The 21,365-nt window shown below is 34.3% G+C and overlaps 1 protein-coding gene across 3 annotated transcripts in view; it reads left to right on the top strand.

Moving 5' to 3' along the window:
- Nucleotides 1–21,365, top strand: part of ADAMTS6 (ADAM metallopeptidase with thrombospondin type 1 motif 6) — a 304,055-nt gene that overhangs the window by 236,273 nt on the left and 46,417 nt on the right. For 2 of the 3 annotated variants that reach the window (XM_043591205.1, XM_043591214.1), the window contains 4 exons: nt 1,108–1,231; nt 1,768–1,848; nt 10,127–10,290; nt 10,731–10,869. In XM_043591205.1, coding sequence (XP_043447140.1) covers nt 1,108–1,231; nt 1,768–1,848; nt 10,127–10,290; nt 10,731–10,869 — 508 coding nt within the window. Of the gene's footprint in view, nt 1–1,107; nt 1,232–1,767; nt 1,849–10,126; nt 10,291–10,730; nt 10,870–11,540; nt 11,630–21,365 lie in introns of all 3 variants that reach the window. The other variant, XR_006298916.1, reaches the window with a different exon arrangement.

The raw sequence follows: 21,365 nt of genomic DNA, 5'->3' as shown, positions 1-21,365 counted from the left end.
ATGGTTTTCATTATAGAGTTAGTCTTTACCTTATTAAAGCATTTATTTGAGAGAATTATCCAGACTAATTGAGAGTTATTGGACCAAATCTATGCTATTTTCCTAGACCTGTGTATAAATCTGATCATAATAAGAAAAGTCGCAAATACCACTGTCCTCGTAACTTTTTTTCTTGTTTGTCTTTATTTTATTTTAAAGAGAAGCACAACTCTAAGTCTTAGAAATTGAGAAAGAAGAGATAAACACATGATCTGTTTTACTTTGTGTCACAATTTCTTACAAAAGTTTCTGTCCTTCTGGCTACTTGCATCCAGATATATCTGATGATCCTGTATGTGTGTGTGATTTCTGACAGTATTAATTTTTTTTTTCAGAAAACAAAGACAAAAAGCACAGGTTTTATTCAGATATCACATGCCTGTTATCAATGGCTATAGGTCATATATACAAATGCAAGTACCAAAATATGTACCAAAAATATATAAAAATCCACATTTCTGTGATTAAATGCAAAACTAAAAGGTAGAATTTCAGCTTCTAAAATCACATGCTTACATCTCCTTGTTTTTTATGACAATTTTAGTTAGCAAGTATAAACAGGTATTCAGTTTTAAAAGTTTACCCAGGTTTGAATTCCACAACTAATCCTTGACACTAACAATTGGGTATCCAAAAGAGCCAGTGATTTAGAAAGGTCAAACCATAAAGCTCAGTCAAGACTCCTGCTGTTATTACCTTGTGTAGGACAATATGTCATTTTTCTTAATTCTTGCATTTCTTAATCGAAGGTATAAATAAGAGCCCATTGCCAACAAACTATAAAATATTTTAAGATTTGGAGCATGCTATCTATAAATGAAAAAGAAATCTAGGTTAGAAATATAGACATACATTCCTGGGGAATCAAAAAATTTTTTTCTTTAAACTTACATGTTGCAAAATGTTAGCTAAGAACTTGCTCGAGGGTGAAGGAAAAAGTGGAAAGAGGAAAATATTTCCTGTTTTGATTTCCTTTACTGGAAAAACAAATCAGTTATATTTATTTGGTTAGTTATGGTTCCAAGAAATCCTCTTTATGACATACTGAATATTCTTCTCTGTTTTCAGCATGTAGGTTGTGATAATATTTTGGGATCCGATGCTAGGGAAGATAGATGTCGAGTCTGTGGAGGGGATGGAAGCACATGTGATGCCATTGAAGGGTTCTTCAATGATTCGTTGCCCAGAGGAGGTGAGTGTGTAGAGAGAACTCTTCCTCACACCTCTGATGTACTGGGAATAGCCAAAACACTTGAATTCTTCCCCACTGCCTTCTTTTTAAATTTTTTGTTTAGGCAGACAATGTTTTTTCCCCCAAATTGCTTTCAGTCTCTTAAGTATCAATTATAGATTCATGTAAGATATTTTAAGGAAATATTATTCCCTTTCTACTTGACTTCATTTAGCCATGTTTTCCTAAGATGGAAATCCCCACAGAGCATTGATGGAGGGCTATGTGTTGAGGAAAAAACAAAACAAAACAAAACATGAGCCAATATGATACATCTTGGGGCTTTAAAGATGATCTTGAGATATTTTAGATAAAAAGAAAAATAGATGTGTTCATGAACCCAAAGGGGAATTTTCCCATATTTTGTAATTGTATAAAGTGTCAATCAAGTAAAGATTTGAAGAACAAGGAAACTTATTACTAAATGGTTACTAAACACTCATTTTCTGACCAAGGCTGCACGTGCTGCTTATTACTGCCTATCTTCTATGTTCCAGGCTATATGGAGGTAGTGCAGATACCAAGAGGCTCTGTTCATATTGAAGTCAGAGAAGTTGCCATGTCAAAGAACTATATTGGTAAGTAGCCTATATTGCTAGAATTTTTAAATTACTGGGGAAAAGCAGCACAGTATCCTGCTGTGAAAAGACATATTGCTTGAGTAGAACACTTTCATGCTAAAATGAAGGAAGTTGCAAGTTTTATAAGACCACACATAAGAGCTAAACACAAAAATTAGGAATTTATAGCTCTTCACTGAGTTGGCTATTTGATTTTTAAAAATCTGTTTCATTGAGGTATTTATATATGATAAAATGCATTTATTATTTTTTATAAGTGTACATTTTGAAGGGTACTTATATATATAAATTATAGATATGTAAATAAATATATAGGTAATAATAGAATTATTCATATGAATTATTAATATACATATGTTAATATGTAGTTTATTTTTATTTATTCTAGAATTTCACATGAATGGGATCATAAAGTCTATATAATCTCATGTCTGGTATTTCTCACCCATGATAATGTTTTTGAGATTCATCTATATTTTTGAGTAATAAGTTGAGTGTATCTGAAGTTTTTGTTGTTGTTGTTGTTGTTTTGTTTTTTTTCTAAATAACATTTCTTTGTGGGGACATACCATAATTTGTTTATGTACTCACTTATTGGATAATTGGGTCATTTCCATTCTTTGACTCTTATGAATAAAGCTTCTTTGAGCAGTTATAGGTAAACATTGTGTAGACATATATTTTCATTTCTTCTGGATAAAAACCTAGGATTAAAATGGCCTGCTCCTATGATAAGTACATGTTTAACTTTATAAGAAATTACTAAACTATTTTCCAAAGTGGTTGTTATCACTTATATTCCCCCAAATGATATAGAAGAGTCGGGTTGCTCTACATTCTTGTCAATACTTGATATTGGCGGCCTTTCAAAATTTACCCTTGGAAATATCTTTTTTGTGGAGTGTCTCAACAAATATTTTGCCTACTTTACATTTTTTTCTTCTAATCAAATTATAAGGATCCTTTGTATATTCTAGATACAAGCCTTTGTTCAACTATATGTTTTATGACTACTTTTTCCTAGGCAGTGGCTTATTTATTCCTATTTAATGGGTATTTCAATTTTCATGAAATTTAATTTATTAATTTGTTCATGGATTATGCTTTTGTGTCCTACCTTACAAATTTTGCCACCCTCAAGGTTGCAAATATTGTCTTCAATGTCTCTTCAAGAAAAATTATAGTTTTAGCTCTTATGTTTAGATATATGGCCCATTTTGAGTTCTTATATAAGATATAAAGTAAGTGTTCAATTTTTTTCATATGGATATTCAATTACTATAGATAGCGCTATTTGTTGAAAAGACCATCATTTCTCCTATTGAATTACCTTGACACTGCTGTTAAAGATCAATTGAACATGAATGTATGCTATTTCTGTTCCCTCTCATTGATATATATGTCTGTGTCTATCCTTTCTTTTTAAATTTTTTATAGCACGCAAACCAAGATGGGTTTTTACTTACTTACTTACTTACTTACTTATTTATTTCGAGAGCACATGAGTGGGGGAGGGGCAGAGAGAGAGAGAGAGAGAGAGAGAGAGAGAGAGAGAGAGAGAGAATCCCAAGCAGGTTCCATGCTCAGCACGGGGCTTGATCCCACGACTCTGGGATCATGACCTGAGCCCAAACCAAGAGTCAGACACTTAACTGACTGACCCACCCAGGCATCCCTGTGGGTGTCTATCCTTAAAAACTACATTGTATTAATTAATGGAGATTTCCAGTAGAATTTGAAAATTAGGAGCATTAGGTTCTCAAATTTGTTGTTCTTTCTCAAAATAATTTTTGCTTATCTAGGTCCTTTACATTTATGCATGCATTTTAGAATTAATTTGTCAATTTCTACAAAAAGAGATTACATAGAATGTGTGGATCAATTGGGGGAGAATTGGCATCTTAAAGATATTATTTTCCAGTACATGGAAAGATTTACCTCCATATTTATTTAAATCTTTATATTTGTTCACCAGTGTTTATTTCTCAGTGTACGGGTCTTGCACCTATTTTTTTTCTTAAATCTACCACTAAATATTTCATGCTTTCTGATATAATAAATAGTATTTATATCATGAACAAATGTGGAATTTTGTCAAATGCTTTTTCTCTATCTCTTGAGTTAATCGTATCCTTTTTATTGTAGTGTCTCTTTTTCTTGATCATGCTAATGAGGGGTTTGTTAATTTTATTGATCTTTTCAAAGAACAAGCTGTTGATTTAAATAATTTTTTCTATTATTTCTCCATTTTTCATTACATCGATTCCCACTGTTGTCTTTATTGTTTCCTGTTTTTGGTATTCACTTTGTGTTTGTTATTTTTTAGCTTCTCAAGATAGATTATTGGTTTAAAATTTTTTTCTACTCTAAAATAAGCATTTTGCACTATAAATTTACCACTAAGTGCTGCTTTAACTTTACCCCATATATTTTGATACATTGTATATTCATTATCACTCAGTTTAAAATTTTTTGTTTACATTGTGATTCATGCTTAGAAGATATTATTTAATTTCTAAATATTTGAGGATTCCCCAGATCTTTTTTGTTACTGATTTCTAGTTTAATTCTCATATGGAGAGAGAACATACTTTGTATGATTTTCATTCTTTTGTTGAGATTTGTTTTATGGCCCAGCATATGGTCTATCATAGTAAATGTTCCGTGTGCACTTGAGAAGAATATATATTCCGGTGTTATCGGGTTTAGCATTCCATAAATGTCAGTTAGATTAAATCAGTTAATAGTTTTGTTGAAGTTTTCTATATTCTTACTTATTTTCTCCCTTGTTTAAGCAGTTATAGAATCATGTTGAAATCTCTTGAAAGAACTGTGAGTTTGCTTATTTCTCACATTAATTTGTAAGACTTTGTGTCATTTATTTTGCAACTTTGTTATTAGATGTATAGACATTTAAGATTATTATATCTTCTTGATATATTGAGCATTGTATTATTATCAAATGTTCCTCTTTATCCCTGATAATAATCTATTACCCAAAGTCTATTTGTCTGATAATAATATAGCCATCCAGATTTCACCCAAATTAGTGTTTGCATGGCAAATCTTTTTCCATCCATCCATTTTTCACATGTAGATGTTTCTGAATTTAAAATGTTTCTTGTAGGGGCACCTGAGTGGCTCATTAGGTTAAGCATTCAACTTTGGCTCAGGTCATGATCTCTCAGTTCATGAGTTCAAGCCCTATATTGGGCTCTATCAGTGTAGAGGGATTCTCTCTCTCCTTCTCTCTCTCTGCCCCTCCCCCACTTGTGTGCACGTGCTCTCCCTCTCTCTCTCTCTCTCAAAATAGAAAACAAAACTTTGAAGAAATGTTTCTTGTAGACCACATGTGGTTGATTTTTATTTTTTTTTATTGTGTCTAACAATCTTTGCTTTTTTAATTGCAATTTCTAGATTGGGGGCATGGTGGTTGACCAATTTTCTGTAAAAGGCCAGATAATAAATATTTTCAGCTTTATATGACATGCAGTCTTTCTCAACTATTTACTTCTCCTATTGTAGTGTGAAAGCTGACACAGGTAATACATTAATGAAGGAGTGTGGCCGTGATCCAATAAAGCTTTCTTTACAAAACAGGTGGTGGGTCAGACTTTGCAAACCCCTTGTCTGGATCATTTATATTTAATGTAATTATCAAAATCATCCAGTTTAAGTCTACCATCTTGCTATTTTTCTATTTGTTTTATGTATTTTTATCCCAATTATTGTTCTTATTTGTCTTTTAGGTTAAGCACGTGTTTTGTACCATTCCATTTGATCTGTACCAGTGGTTTATTAGTTATATAGTTTGTTTTATTTAATGGTTATGCTAGCATGTAAAAAATTCATCTTTATCACAGTACACCTTCAAATAATGTTACGCCATTTTTGTATAATGCAAGACCCTTACAATAGTTTATACCCATTGTCTCCTTCCTTTCTTTGTCTTATTTTTTGAATACATTGTATTTCTCTATATGTTATAAACTGCATAATACATTGTCATTATTTTAGTTTTAAAGAACCAATTACTTTTTTTTAACTTAAAAACAAGAAAAATTATTTTCTATTTACCTACATAATTACCTTATCTGGCATGGTTCCTTTCTTTGTATAGATTTGAGCATCCGTCTAAATATATCTTCTAGTTTCTTGTTACTGTATTTGTTTTCCTTTAAAATCCTTGAGTATATTATAATAGCTGTTTGAAAGTTATTGCTAATTCCATAATTTCTGTCATTTTGGGTCTATTTCTTTTACTTAGCTTTTTCCTTGGTTTGGGCCATATTTTCCTGCTTCTTTCCATTTGTAGTAATTTTTTATTGGATGTTGTACATTATGAATTTTTTTTGAGAGTCTGGATTTTGTTTTCTTCCTTTAAATAGTGTTAAATAACTTGTAGATGAGCTAATCTTTTGAGACTTGTTTTTGAGCTTTGTTTGGGTAAGTGCAGAGGATCTTTTATTCTTGAGTTTGCTCAGCCCTACTAAAAAAAGGCATGATTTTTCTTGGGTCTCTCCTGAATGTCTTAGTGGTTAAAACTGTGAATTCTTGCTCTGGACATTTTTTTGCTTATAGTTCCCTAGTAGGATTTTTTTTTTTTTTTTTTTTTTTGGTCTGGCTTTGTGAAATTTTCTCCTATGCATATGTAGATTGCTCTTCAGAAACAGATTCCCTCTTTCTGCTCTAGATCCCTGGTCCTGCAAATTCCAACTCTCTTGGCCTTCCCAATTTCTGATTTCTCTCTTCTAGCTCAGTGAGACAACCATGGTTTGCTTGGGTTCTTCCATTCTACACTGACAGAAAGTACCTCTACCACTCACCTTGTTTGTCTTCTTACCTGTGTCACAGTCCTGGGCAACATCTTAAGAACAGCTGATTGATATGTTTTGTGAGTTTTCCGGTTGTTTATGTTTGGATGGCAAGTCCAGTACCAGTTATCTCAACATGGGAAGAAGTGGAATTCTATTTATTTGATGTTTGATCCTTTAAGACAGATTTAAACTCTTCAGGAACCCCTGGTGAAAACTGGATGGATTCTCATTCCCCTGGAAATATCACCTTGGACTTAAATCTTTGAAAACTAAGACTATATCTAGAATGCTTCTTTAGATAGAACACTAGTATTATCTGGCCATTCCTTTATTTAAGAAAAAGTCTTTATTTTTATACTATAATTTTGGATTCTTTTCCATGTTGATAAGACTCAAAAATAAGATTTCTAACATCAAATTTTTCCCTTTAATAATGATCTGTCATAATGCCACATCTCTTATTCAGTAAATTCTTATTCAGTTCTTCTTAAATGCTTGGTATTTTTCTGGACTATAGAATACTACCAGCAAAAGCAAATTAGGATCCATTCATTAACTGGTTGAGAAAATGGGAAATGAGAGCTAAAATTGAAGGAGAATTCAAAGATTCTGGCAGTAGGGGGGTTGTTTTCATTTTTATTTTTACTACTTCATATTATACAGTCTCAGATATTTTATATAGTCTAGGTAAAATTGATGTGTTAAATGAGACAAAAACTACTAGAAGAATCAAAAATAAAAATGTCAAAGTACCAGAAAAATTAAAGACTAAATAATTCTTACAATTGGTTTGTGTGTTCCTATCTCATAAGATTAATTCAATTTATTTTTGACAATTAAATGAATTTTCACAACATATATGAAGTCAAGAAAGTACAAGTAATTTGCCAGGCAGATAGCGTTGGAGGAATGGAAATAGTCTATAGTATTAAAGACACATGGCAGAGGTCCAGAGACTCAGAGGCTCTGTGCACCAGGACCCTTTTAGTTCCTTTTGGCCTGGTTGGTTCATCTGGCCTGATAAAGTTTTTGAAGAAGCTATCATGCTAACAAAAAATTAAGCTGTCATGTTTGTCATTGTCAAATTGTGTAATCATTATCAAAATTATCATCTTATTTATTTATAGGAGTTTTTGTATAGTAGAGCTAATGACCCTTTTTCCAATCACATATTTTTTAACTGTTTAAGTCATCGTTTTTCTATAGAGGTTTAAAAAATTATGCATGCATATTTATTAAACATTCTTTATAATTTCTGAGGTTTTTGTCATGCTTGAAAAGCTTTCATACCCCAATGTTATTTTTTTAAGTTCTCCCACACTTTCTTTCTAGCATTTTATTATTTAACTGTGTTTACATTTAAATAGTTACCCATCTGGCATTTATTTTTCTCTCATTTTTTCATTGTTTTTATTGAAGTGAAATTCATATAAGAATGTAATCATTTTCAAGTGAACAATTTAATGGCATTTAGTACATTCCAAAACATTTTTGTCGTGTCGAAAGAAACCCTGTGTGTCCATCAAGCAATTACTCTCTATTCCTCAGCCCCTGGCAACCACCGGTCTGCTTTCTGTCTCTATGGATTTACCTGTTCTGGATATTGCATAAAAATGGAAGCATATAGTATATGACTTTTTCTGCCTAGCCTCTTCGGTTTAGCATAATATTTTTGATAAATATTTTGAAATATCTTCCATTTAGCATAATATTGAAGCATGTGTCAATACTTCATTCCTTTTTATGGCTGAATAGTATTCCACTGTATTATATATGCCACAATTGGTGGGTATTTGAGTTGTTTCCACATTTGGCTATTGGAAATAGTACTACTATGCACATGTGTATACAAATATTTGTTTGGGTATCTGTTTTCATTTCTTTTGGCTTTATACCTAAGAGTGGATTGTGGTATTTATTTGCATGTAAAGAATGAGATATAAATTCAGCAATTCCTTTTTTTTCCCCAAAAGGTTAGTCTTTTGTTTAGTCCCATTTCTTATTATCTTTCCTTTACTAATTTCCCCGATTAATGTTTCTTTTGTCATATCATGTCAATTAATGTTTCCTTTGTCATATACTAATTCCCATATGTACTTGGGTTTATTTCTTTTTTTTTATGTTTCTTTTTTTATGTCTTTTTATTTATTTATTTATTTTAATTTACATCCAAGTTAATTAGCATATAGTGCAACAATGATTTCGGGAGTAGATTCCTTAATGCCCCTTACCCATTTAGCCCATCCCCCTTCCCACAATCCGTCCAGTAACCCTCTGTTTGTTCTCCATATTTAAGAATCTCTTGTGTTTTGTCCCCCTCCCTGTTTTTATATTATTTTTGCTTCTCTTCCCTTGTGTTCATTTGTTCTGTGTCTTAAAGTCCTCATATGAATGAAGTCATATGATATTTGTCTTTCTCTCTGACTGACTAATTTCGCTTAGCATAATACCTTCTAGTTCCATCCATGTAGTTGCAAATGGCAAGATTTCATTCTTTTTGATGGCCAAGTAATACTCCATTGTATATATATACCACACTGTCTTTATCCATTCATCCATCGATGGACATTTGGGCTCTTTCCATACTTAAGTTATTGTCAATAGTGCTGCTATAAATATTGGGGTGCATGTGCCCCTTTGAAACAGCATACCTGTATCCCTTGGATACATACCTAGTAGTGCAATTGCTGGGTCGTAGGGTAGTTCTATTTTTACTTTTTTGAGGAACCTCCATACTGTTTTCCAGAGTGGCTGTACCAGTTTGCATTCACTTCGGTTTATTTCTTAACTGTTTGTTTGGCTCCTTGTTCTATCTGTCTGTGTGACAATACCACAAGTTCTCTTTACCTCATATTCACATAATTATCATTTTAAGTTTTAGACAAGAAAGTCTACTTCCTACTCTCACTCTCATCCCCAATTATTCCTTTTGTTATATTTTCTCTTGCTAGTTCCATGTGTTTATTCCAGGTAAATTTTTCCTTTCTTTTCATTAATGACATTATAAATGTCATTAATACCTTCTTGACATTCACATGGAAAATTATCATGTTAATTTGTACTTAAGAAAATGGTCAAGGGGCACCTGGGTGTCTCAGTGGGTTAAGCGTCCAACTTCAGCTCAGGTCATGATCTCATGGTTTGTGAGTTCAAGCTCCACATCAGGCTCTCTGATGTCAGCTAGGAGCCCACTTCAGATCCTCTGTCCCACTCTCTCCCTGCCCCTCCCCTGCTCGTTCTCTCTCTCAAAAATAAAGATAAAAAGAAAGAAAGAGAAAGAAAGAAAGAAAGAAAGAAAGAGAGAGAAAGAAAGAAAGAAAAAAGAAAGAAAATGGTCAAGAATCCCATCTCTAAAATGGAAATGGCTATTCATTGTACACTCCAGTGCAGTTAATAAGGGGCACTGTGGTAAATGAGGTTTCACATTTTTAGGTAGACTGTTATTTTTTTTTTTTTAGCTTTGAAATCTGAAGGAGATGATTACTATATTAATGGCGCCTGGACTATTGACTGGCCTAGGAAGTTTGATGTTGCTGGGACAGCTTTTCACTATAAGAGACCAACTGATGAACCAGAATCCTTGGAAGCTCTAGGTCCCACCTCGGAAAATCTCATTGTCATGGTAAATGTGTCTTTGCCTCTTAATTTCTACTATTTGTTATTTGCCCTGTGAGATACAGAGGAGCAGGCTTTATTATTTCTGTTTTACAGGTGGTGAAATTAAAGATAAAAATCTTTATCTTAATAAAGAAAAAATGGTTTGCCTAAGGATATAAAATTTGTGTAAGGTTAGGCCATATTGCTCTTTCCATATGACTATTTTCTCAGTGCCTGCTTGAATAATATTTTTATAACCAAACAAGGCAGTTGAGGGAAATGTCTCTAAATTACCCATGAAAATGGGGGGAGAAAAATTCAATATAAGTGCATGTGTTCTAAAAGTTATCTCAAATTTCCTATGAGACTTACTTTATGACATTTTCTTCTTCAAAAGAAATGATAAATATCTGAATGAAGCCTCATTGTATTTTAACTATCTTCACCAGTTGTTTTCAATGGCAGGTTCTGCTTCAGGAACAAAATTTGGGAATTAGGTATAAGTTCAATGTTCCCATCACTCGGACTGGCAGTGGAGACAATGAAGTTGGCTTTACATGGAATCATCAGCCTTGGTCAGAATGCTCAGCTACTTGTGCTGGAGGTAAGACACCCACTAGGCAGCCCACCCAGAGGGCAGGACGGAAAGCACAATATATTCTGAGCTATGCTTTGTGTTTGCTAAAGAAGCTAATTGGAAACATTTCTTGCAGGTTTGCTTCAAGCTGTAATTTAGCAAAAGAAACTTTGCTTTAATTATATTATATTCCGTTTGTTTTTAACCTCGTGTAATTTGTACAGATTTGTTGGTAAAATACATCTTGGCACAATGAGTGTCTCTGCTGGTGCTTCTCCCAAGACTATCTTGAAGGTGGGCTGTTTGCTTTTCGTGAACACATTCTTGGTAAAGAACATCAAGAGTTTTAAATAAGAAAATGAGCAAGAATCAGACGGCACAGATGCAACTTCTTGTAATGGGGGATGAGAATGTATGTCTGTGTGCTAGCGTGTTTGTGTTTGTGTGCTTGTGTGTTTCCCACAAACCTATTCAAACTCCCTTCTCCAGCCATCAAAGTTAAGGGGCTATATACTGGGATACTACGATAATTCCTGGTGTCTGGGTCTCTGGGTTGATGATGTATGCTGACCCCATTATAGTCCCTCAGAGAGGTAGCTGCTAGGCGGTGGTTGGTGATGTGTTGGTTGTCCCATGTGCGTTTTTCATGGGTGCCTTTTCCCCACAATTTACTCTATTCCTAATCCTCCTCCCTCTAGTGGCCACCAATGCAATTCTTTACCTCTGGCTGGGAGAGCAGGACAGTTGGCTTCCTTCAAAGCCAACACCCTTGCTGCTGCATGGACTGGTGAGTAGAAGTGCTGTGCAAGCAGCATCTTCCTTCTCTCTGGAGACTAAATGCATCGCCTCCACCGTACACCTTGGTCCCAATAGACGAGGAAACAACCCTATCCGTCAGGCCTAGGCTGGGTTAGAGTACCTCACCATTCCAAAAAGAAAGAATGATTTTGAATAGTGATATTTAGAATGGGAGGAATCGAAGTAAAGTGAATCACCCCATTTTACCCCATTTCCAGTGTATTACCTATGTTCCCTTTCTAAACTGCCCAGAAACATATGATTTAACTTGGACTTTACCCTATCTTGTCTGATACTCACTGAATTTCTAAACACCTCTGATTCTCAAGGCTGGAATCAGAGAAATTATTTTCACAGAAAGATTATTATATAATATGTTCAATATTTTCAGACTCATACAGAATTAAATCATTGATTAGCTATAATTCCAACTTCAGTAGTAAGCAGTATATAAAACATCAAAAAACCCACAAATTAATACTACTACTACTACTACTACTACTAAGAATAATTTCTTCTCCTATGTGAGGTGTCATAAAACATGGTTATGTATAATTTGTGGCTTATTTTAAAGGATCTCTAGTTCCCACCCATTTTATGTGTGAAATGGCTAGTGATTTATATTGTAAAGTTCTAAAAACGATAAAGCATTACTATGTATTTTAATAAAATAAAGGATATTTGAAATTAATTGTTCAAGTGAATGCCATTTTATTATATTTTGGTGGCATTTATACAGATATGTTTCTTTGTTCCAATAAATTCATTTTTATTCAATCTGTAAGCTAACTTATCCCTTTCATATACCAAAAAAAAGTCTTTATGATATCAGTATATACATGATTAAGACCCTGAAGTATAAGGGAGGATAAAGTTGTTAAAGAAGAGTTAGAATAAAGTTTAGGAAGTCTAATGAGGAAAGTCTAACTGTTGAAGTTGGTTAGCTCAGAGAAGAAAAGGTTGAAGGAAAGTATATTAGTATCTTCAATTCTGTGACAGAATGTTGAATGAGAAATTCTTAGTGCCTGTTCGTCTTTGTACTGAAAATTGCTATATTTGGGGATGATTTAGACACAGTCTTGTCTGAGGCCAAGGAGGGATTAAGTGAATTCTCAGTGTTCCTTCTAACCCTAGGATTCTTTTGTTCAAAAAGGAGATAGTTCAACAAAAAGGGTAGGGGTTAGGCTATAAGAACTGAATTTAGAAGAAAAACTTTGTATTCAAGATGTATGAAAAATCTAAAGGAGTTTTATTCTTTTCCATAACACTGGCATCGAGAAATCATAATACAAAAATGATTTCTTGTGGTAGGGGATAAAACAAAAAGAAAAAGAGGGAGAAAAGCCCCTGGAAAGAGAATTTTCTGTTTTTTGAACTTCTTCGTTTTGTTCTGGAGCCACTGGTCCTAGATATTTGAGGTGGTTCTGGCAACTGGAATTCTGCTCACTTGTGTGTGATTATGATAGCAGTCATGAGGCCATTGCCTTCTTTGGAAGAGACACGTACGGTACTTGTTGGCAGGGATAGTGTGAAGAGCTGCCATTTGTCTTGCTTGGTAAGTGGTTCTCAAAGTGTGGTTGCTGGACCAGCAGCATCAACATCATCTGATAATTTATTAGAAAGTGCTAATTTGGGGGCCCCACCTCAGACCTACTGAATAGAAACTCTGAATTGGCCTCCACAGTCTATGTTTTAACGAGCTCTCCAGGTGATTGTGATGCTTGCTAGAGTTTGAGTACTACTGATTTGGTTGACTGAGATACTGAATCCTAGACACATAGAATCTCTTCCTCCCTCACTGACATCTGTGCATCTCTCTAGACTCATTTTGCACCTAGAATACTATCTGGAATATGCTAGGCAGTCAAGAAAGGTTTGTAGATGAGTGGATGAGCAAAAGGAACTAATTATTCTGGCAATTATTTATTCGTGCTAGTTTTCTCCAGTGTAGGAAATGAGAGTTTGGAATTGTTAATTTTCTTAGGAGGTGGCAGTTCTTAATTGGGATGTTTCACTCTGATCTTTCTAGGGTGGTGTTGGGTGTCTTGAGGACATCAGAACCTTTAAAAATGGAAAAAAGATTAAACAAGAAAGGTCTCAAAGAACTTTCTTTTTTTTTTTTTAATTTTTTTTTTCAACGTTTATTTATTTTTTGGGGGACAGAGAGAGACAGAGCATGAACGGGGGAGGGGCAGAGAGAGAGGGAGACACAGAATCGGAAACAGGCTCCAGGCTCTGAGCCATCAGCCCAGAGCCTGACACGGGGCTCGAACTCACGGACCGTGAGATCGTGACCTGGCTGAAGTCGGACGCTTAACCGACTGCGCCACCCAGGCGCCCCAAGAACTTTCTATTGCAATCTCACAAGACTCTTGGTGTTCTCACCTATGACTGTCCTGCATATGTTTTATTAGTGGTAAATGACAAACTTTGAATTTGGGAATGATGTTGATAGATTTCTCATATGATATCTTTTAAGATAAGAAGTTTTGAGACTGTTTTTCTCTGTTGCTTAGCAGAGCCAGTGACAAATCTAATGCTGTAGGAAACATTGCTGGTGATTCAGTCTAAGTAATGGTCTTTTCTCTGAGTAAATGATGAAACACTTCCTTGGCCTGAATAAGAGCATTGAGATGCTATGGGGTGTTGTCTTCAGGATAAAGGTGATTTTTAAGATATAGTTGTGACTTTTCCTGAGAGAAATCCAAGTCCACTGAATTAAAACGTAACTATCTTCTGAACCACTGTTAACTCCTCCTAGAGTTTTGTTCCTTTATTCCTTATCCAGAGTGTTGCACAGATAAATCTGTGATTTATCTGATTCTCAAATTTATATCTTACCATTATATTCATGATTAATGTGTTAGTTGATAAAGTTGGCTGGGTAGAGAGAATTATATTATTATTATTATCATTATTATTATTAATGTTTTATTCATTTTCTAAGCGAGAGAGAGAGAGAGAGAGAGAGAGAGAGAATCTGAAGCAGGCTCCACGTTGTCAGCATGGAGCCTGATGTGAGGCTTGAACTCATGAACCGTGAGATGATGACCTGAGCTGTAGTCAGACGTTTAACTGACTGAGCCACCCAGGCGCCCCTAGAATTGTATTATTTTTAAATACAGAGATTTAGGGGCTTTCTTTAAAGTAGTAATTTATGCCACTGTATCTTTGCAGTACAGCTTTTAAAGATTAAAATAACAAATATTATGTATTCATTCTTTGATTTTAGTCATACATATTTGCTTTTTCCTAATATTTGGCTGGATATGTGGTCCTCAGATTTGAACATCAAAATCACCTGGATGTCTTGTTCAAACAAGATTGCTAGGTTCTGCCTCCAATTTCTGAATCAGTAGGTCTGAAATAGACACCAAGAATTTGCACTTGTAATAAGTATCCAGGTGCTACTGATGCTGGTGCTACTGGTTCAGGAACCATACTTTGAGAAACATTGAGCCAAATACTTAGATTTCATAAAGTAAATGCTTATTAAAACAAAGTGACAAATCATTGAGGTGATAATCCATATTACAGTTGTAATCTACCTTATAGCTAGTCTTTTTAATGATAAATGGTTCCACTGCTCAGCCATGTAATAATAAATAAAATGTTATAGTTTATAAAACATTTTCTGGACCCTGTTATATTTGATCATAATCAACAGCACCATGAGCCTAGGCATTGCTGTTATTATTCCTATTTTATAGATAAAACCCAAGTGAAGTAACTTCCCAAAATCAAGACTTATAAATTGAATGTCTAGTGATTTTTATTTTTTTAATTTTAATTTTTTGAAAGAGTGTGTGTGAATGGGGGTGGGGGGAGCAGAGAGAGAGGGGGACAGATGATCTGAAGCCTGCTCTGCGTAACAGCAGTGAGCCTGATGTGGGGCTCAAACTCACAAGCCACAAGATCATGATCTGAGCTGAAGTCCATGTTCAACCAACTGAGCCACCCAGGCACCTGTGTCTAGTGATTATTTAAATGTAACATTCTCTCTTAATAAAGATGGTCCCTTATGTTGAACAGAGCTTTACCACCAGTTGGCCACCTCCATAGAGCAACATGATAGATATATCCCTACTCAAAAAAATCTCCTTCACTAGTTTGAAGTTTTATTTTTTCAAATGCTTTACCTAAAGGAATGGTTCTTAACTTTGGTCCTACCTTCAAATCACCTAGAGAGCAATGAAAATTTTGATGCTCAGACTTGCCCCCAGAAATTCTGATTTAATTTGTCAGGAGTGTGGCTGGGGCATCAGATTTTCAAAAACTCCCTAGGTAGTTCTAATGTGCAGCCAAGGTTAAGAAATACTGCCATTAAACAAACTACAAGCCACCATGTGCAAAGACTACATAGTGGGTTGGGTTGGCTTTCCCACAGCCCTTGAGGTATATTGTAAGAGTCCCAGCCATTATCATCCATCTTCCATTATTCTGAAAAAAATATTTTGCACATTTTGGGTACAGCATTTGTGGTAGAATATATTATAATATGAGTCATATCTACTTCTGTATTTATTTATTCATTACTAGACCTCAACCACAGTCTTCTTTTTCCCCCTTCCACCCCTCTGCCTGTAGGTTGCACTGTATGTAGTCATATACTTTGTATTAACCATTAGAAATCTACAAATCTGCTCTGTGCTTTTTATACTGTTAGATACTTAAAATTAAAAATTTTACTAGGGTATTAAATAAATTTAGTCTTAGTAGAAAAAAAAATACTGCCATTGAGGCTGATGGAAAGTTTATTTAGTATTCAAATAATTTACATTCAGATGCAAATACCATTAGTAGCATTAACTCACATCTTTGTTTTTAATGAGCTACTAGTTAAATGCAAACATAATGAGATTTATTTATAAGTATCTGTGGTTGGAAAGTAGAATGGGACATTGGAGGAGCAAGTAAAAATGTAATAGAATTCCAGTTAATTTCATAATTTTCTTTAGTGTGGCCATCAGATTGGATATGCCTTTAGAAAGGTTTTTTTTTTTTTCTTCAGTTTATTTACGTGCTTTCTTCTTTACCTGATGGATCATTTATAAGCATCTAATCAATGCTTTTATTTTTTTATTTATTTTATTTTTTTATTTAAAAAAAATTTTTTTTTCAACGTTTATTTATTTTTGGGACAGAGAGAGACAGAGCATGAACGGGGGAGGGGCAGAGAGAGAGGGAGACACAGAATCGGAAACAGGCTCCAGGCTCCGAGCCATCAGCCCAGAGCCTGACGCGGGGCTCGAACTCATGGACCGCGAGATCGTGACCTGGCTGAAGTCGGACGCTTAACCGACTGCGCCACCCAGGCGCCCCTAATCAATGCTTTTAAAACTAGCTGCAACCGTGCTTCTCAGTCTTTTGGCTAAGATCTAGTGAAATTGTGCTAAGTAGGTTTTCTGAAGTTCTTCCTCTAATTTGAAATTTTTGTGGTACTTATGGAGTTACAGTGAATAAGTGGTTGTATACTCAACCAACTTTAATTTAGACCCATAAGTCAGAGGCATATGGCTCCTGTTTTAACTCAATATTTATGAAAAACAATAACATTCTTTTTTCTCCTTGTGCCATAGTTCTAGAGAAGGTCATCTATTGTTACAGGAAATTTTTGTTTCATTAGGGAATGAATCTTTGCAAAATGCCAAAAGACAGTATTCATGATCATTTCCTTCCCTACATTTCTGGATGTGCTCTCATTTCCCATCATTTAAACCATTTTCTTTCTACCCCAAAGTCTCTTTAACCCCCCTCTTATTTGAAGCAACCCTTATGTTTTAAAGCAAAGCCTCCAAAGCCAATTAACTGAAGAGTCCATGCTGTATTGTTGCATTCAAGTTTACACCTGTTCTGTTAAAAAGAAAGTCTTAAGAATGCTTTGTTTGTGATATGAAGAAAAGTCAGAAATACATAAATATTTACATTAATTACATTAATTTTAAGTTTTTACCCTAAATATACAGCCTTTGGCCTCCAATTGGCTCTATTGACACTTCTGACTATTTTCTCTAAATTTGTTTGTCTAGGGTTTTCTTTCTTTCTCTTTATGTGAAAGTACAAAGATTGCATACCAAAGAACTCATTTTGGTCAAGTTTCTGCTGACAATCAGAGGCATCTCATTGTTGAACACTGCTTGGCAGGCAGGTCAAGGAGAAAAGATAAGCTAAAGCTATATTAAGATTGAGGAGGAGGTGGAGGGAGACAGGTTTATTTTTATAGGCGATTTTGATTTTATTTGGAGATCAAAATAGAGATTTTTCATATATATACTACGGGGTTATTCAGGAATGTTTCTGGTCAATTGTTATTGACCATTTAAAATTTTACCATCATTTTTCTTTTACATTTACATAGCCTAATCAAATTTTCTTGTATGCTTCATGCTTATTTTATTTATTTTTCTTTTTCTTCCCTGGATGTCATCTTAAGCTGTGTGTGTGTGTGTGTGTGTGTGTGTGTGTGTGTGTATGTATGTGTATGTGTGTGTGCATGAGTAGCATATAGACTTAGAAAATATTCTATATGTTTCTTCTTTCTCACTAGAACAGTTTTTTTAATTGACCTTTTTTTATGATTTCACCTAATTCATCTGAATTCTTAAACATATAGGACCTGGTTTCTACTCCTTAATATTTTTAAGATGCTTTACATAGTTTCCAACCACTACTATTTTGTATTTTCCTGATGTAGGCCCATATTTTTCAAACTGCGCTATGGTGCCCAGAACACTGCAGCAGACTCACAAAAGGCACAGCAAAATATTGTATATTTTAAAATGGTAACACAGTGACATCGGGCATATGCCACACTGATTATTACTAAGTTGTTTGGACCTAACTACTTAATAAATAAAACTCTTAGATTTTTCTTTTTCTGCATAGGAGGGTTAGGGTTGTGAAAAAATTACTGACACGTTGGTATCATGAACCAAGAAAGTTTGAGAACTCTTGATTTAGGTTAAAATTTAGTGTCATTAAAGTGGATAAAAATTAGTCATCTCCCATCCTTCCAAATGAGTTGAATTTCATTTTATGAAAGAAAAAAAAAATGCATGTAAACTCCTTAATCAGGGTATGATGATGTTCATTGTTTAAAATTAGAGCCTCTTTCGTACTTCCAGTTAAGGAACTAGAGGTCTTGAATGCTGTGTAACATTTTCCTTCCTAACTGTATTTTTTCCTTCTGATATGTCCTGAATATGTTTCCTTTCTCTATCTCTGTTATTTCAGATCAAGATTGGTAGGTGATTAAAGCACAAAGAAAGAAAGAAAGAAAGAAAGAAAGAAAGAAAGAAAAAAAAAATTTAAAAAAGAACACACCTAAATATTTAAAAAGACCCTATAGCAAATTCGTCTTTGCAATCTACTACTTAACAAGTTTATGTAAAAATCTACACTATTCCATTTATTAATGACAGACTTTTCAAGTTTATTTAATCATGCAGATTTGTCTTGGCCTCTTTAAAAAGTTGGATATTTCTACATTGTTTCTATGTAAGCACTATGTGTTCATGTTATATATTTCATTTTCAAAAATGGCACAACGCAAGCAAAAGGTGCCCTTAAAAGTATACTAATTCCATTATAACAATAATTTTTAAAATGTCTTTAAAAAGTAATTATTAAAAAAATATATAATACAATATTTATGCTAATACTCATACCTGACTAAAAGAGAACAGCTCTCATAGTACCAAACAGATAAATGCTTTACATTTTCAGCGATGTTCTTTTAATTTCTTTGCTAATTCTAGGATGCCTAACTTTTCTTTTTAAGATTTTATTTTTAGGGGTGCCTGGGTGGCTCACTCGGTTGAACGTTCAACTCATCCAGCTCTTGATTTCAGCTCAGGTCATGATCTCAGTTTGGTTGGTGAGTTTCGATCCTGCATCAGTGTTGCACTGACAGTGCAGAATCTGCTTGGGATTCTCTCTCTGTCCATCCTCAGCTCCGTGCCCTCTCTGTCTCAAAATAAAATAAATAACCTTAAAAAAATTGTTTTTAAGTAATCCCTACCCCCAACATGGGGTTCGAACTCACAACCCTCAGATCAAGAGTCACATGTTCGGAGTGCCTGGGTGGCTCATTTGGTTGAGCACCAGGCTCTTGATATTGGTTCAGGGCATGATCTCACGGCTATGGGATTGAGCCCAGTGGCAGGCTCTGCCCTGAGCATGGAGCCTGCTTGGGATTGGGATTCTCTCTCTCTCTCTCTCTCTCTCTCTCTCTCTCTCTCTGTCCCTCCCCCTCTCCCTCTCCCTCTCTCCCCTGCTCATTCTCTCTCTAAAAAAAAAAAAAAAAAAAAAAAAGAGTCACATGCCCTACTGGCTGAGCCAGCCAGGCACCCCAACATACCAAACATTTTTAACATGTTAACATTTTTAACATTTTAACATAAACTAATAATGGCCAATTCACAGTATTAGTGAGCTAACAGAATGTGCCTCAAACAAACAAGTATTTCCAGCATTGACTTTTTTAGACATCATCATAATAATAACTAATATGTGTTAAAGCTTATAAAGGACATCTACGCTGTAACTTGGACACAAACTTAGAGTGGAGAAATCCCAAAATGGAGCAGAGAGGAAAGCAAAATCCAGTTGTTTCTCAAGATTAAAAGTAGACTTGAGACTGAAATTAAGTATGAGAGACATTAAGAAATTGAATCTTTTAACTGAGTTTGCTTCTTTTTGGTTTGGGATTTACCATCCAAAAGTCACTTTCAGAGTTAAGTAAAAGATAACAGATGGAAATTTTAGTTTGAATAATTAAAAGCACTTTATTCATTGCCATTTTATTTCCCTTTTAAGAAATGTAGTTATATAATTAGTTTTTGAGAAAAATTCCCTTTATTATAAAAGATCATTTCTGTGTGAAGTTACACAATGTACTATTGTTTGAAACTATGAGAGTGATTTTATGTTTGATTTCCGTATATACCAACTTAGACATAAAATAGGTCACAGTGATATTTTTAATAATACAAGCCCCTTGTAAAAAGTGACTTGAGTTTAGAAATAATAAATATGTGCATTCAGCTGTTTATTGTTCCCAAATTTTCTCTTTGGTCTTTGAAATATAAAATACTTGTGGGACTAGACAGTAGTGTATCATTGCATTGACCATGGCTTTCCCCTATTCACTTTCTCCCGCCATCCCCTTCTTTTAGGTCATTTTCAATGTCGGGAAGGAAGAGTACCCTATAATATATGGGCTTAGGTGTACCAGGCATCATTGCAGGGCATCTGTGAACATCACAGCTCCTGAAAGCCTAGGCTCTATAGCCATCAATTGCACCTGGCTTGGTTCTCATATAGCATGCCCTTAAGAAGAGTAACTTCTCTAGACAAGCTTATGCTCTTGTTTGGTTCACAGTTCTGGAAGTTAATATGTTTGCTCATTTATTTATCTATAATAATTATTTCTATTTATCTTTTTACTTAAGCATATGGCTTCCCCTATATAATACACTTAAAATTGTTTTTTAATTCTTCTGTGTATTTTTAATATTATTTAAAATTTCCAATTTCATGTAAAAAGTCTTACATATAAAAGTTAATTTGATAACCTGACAGTTTTTTTGTTTACTCCGCATTTTCTCTTATGTTACGATGTATAACTGAAGGCAGGAAGTCTCTGCTAACACAAAACATTTTCCCTAGTACTCTTTTCTTTCTTATTTCCTCTCATTTCTATTGCTTTAGAGATTATATTCTTC

The sequence above is a fragment of the Prionailurus bengalensis genome, chromosome A1 (genome assembly GCF_016509475.1).
Source record: "Prionailurus bengalensis isolate Pbe53 chromosome A1, Fcat_Pben_1.1_paternal_pri, whole genome shotgun sequence".
Classification (NCBI taxonomy): domain Eukaryota; kingdom Metazoa; phylum Chordata; class Mammalia; order Carnivora; family Felidae; genus Prionailurus; species Prionailurus bengalensis.
The sequence above is the reverse complement of the archived record's forward strand: the minus strand, read 5'-3'. Positions and strand labels throughout refer to the sequence as shown.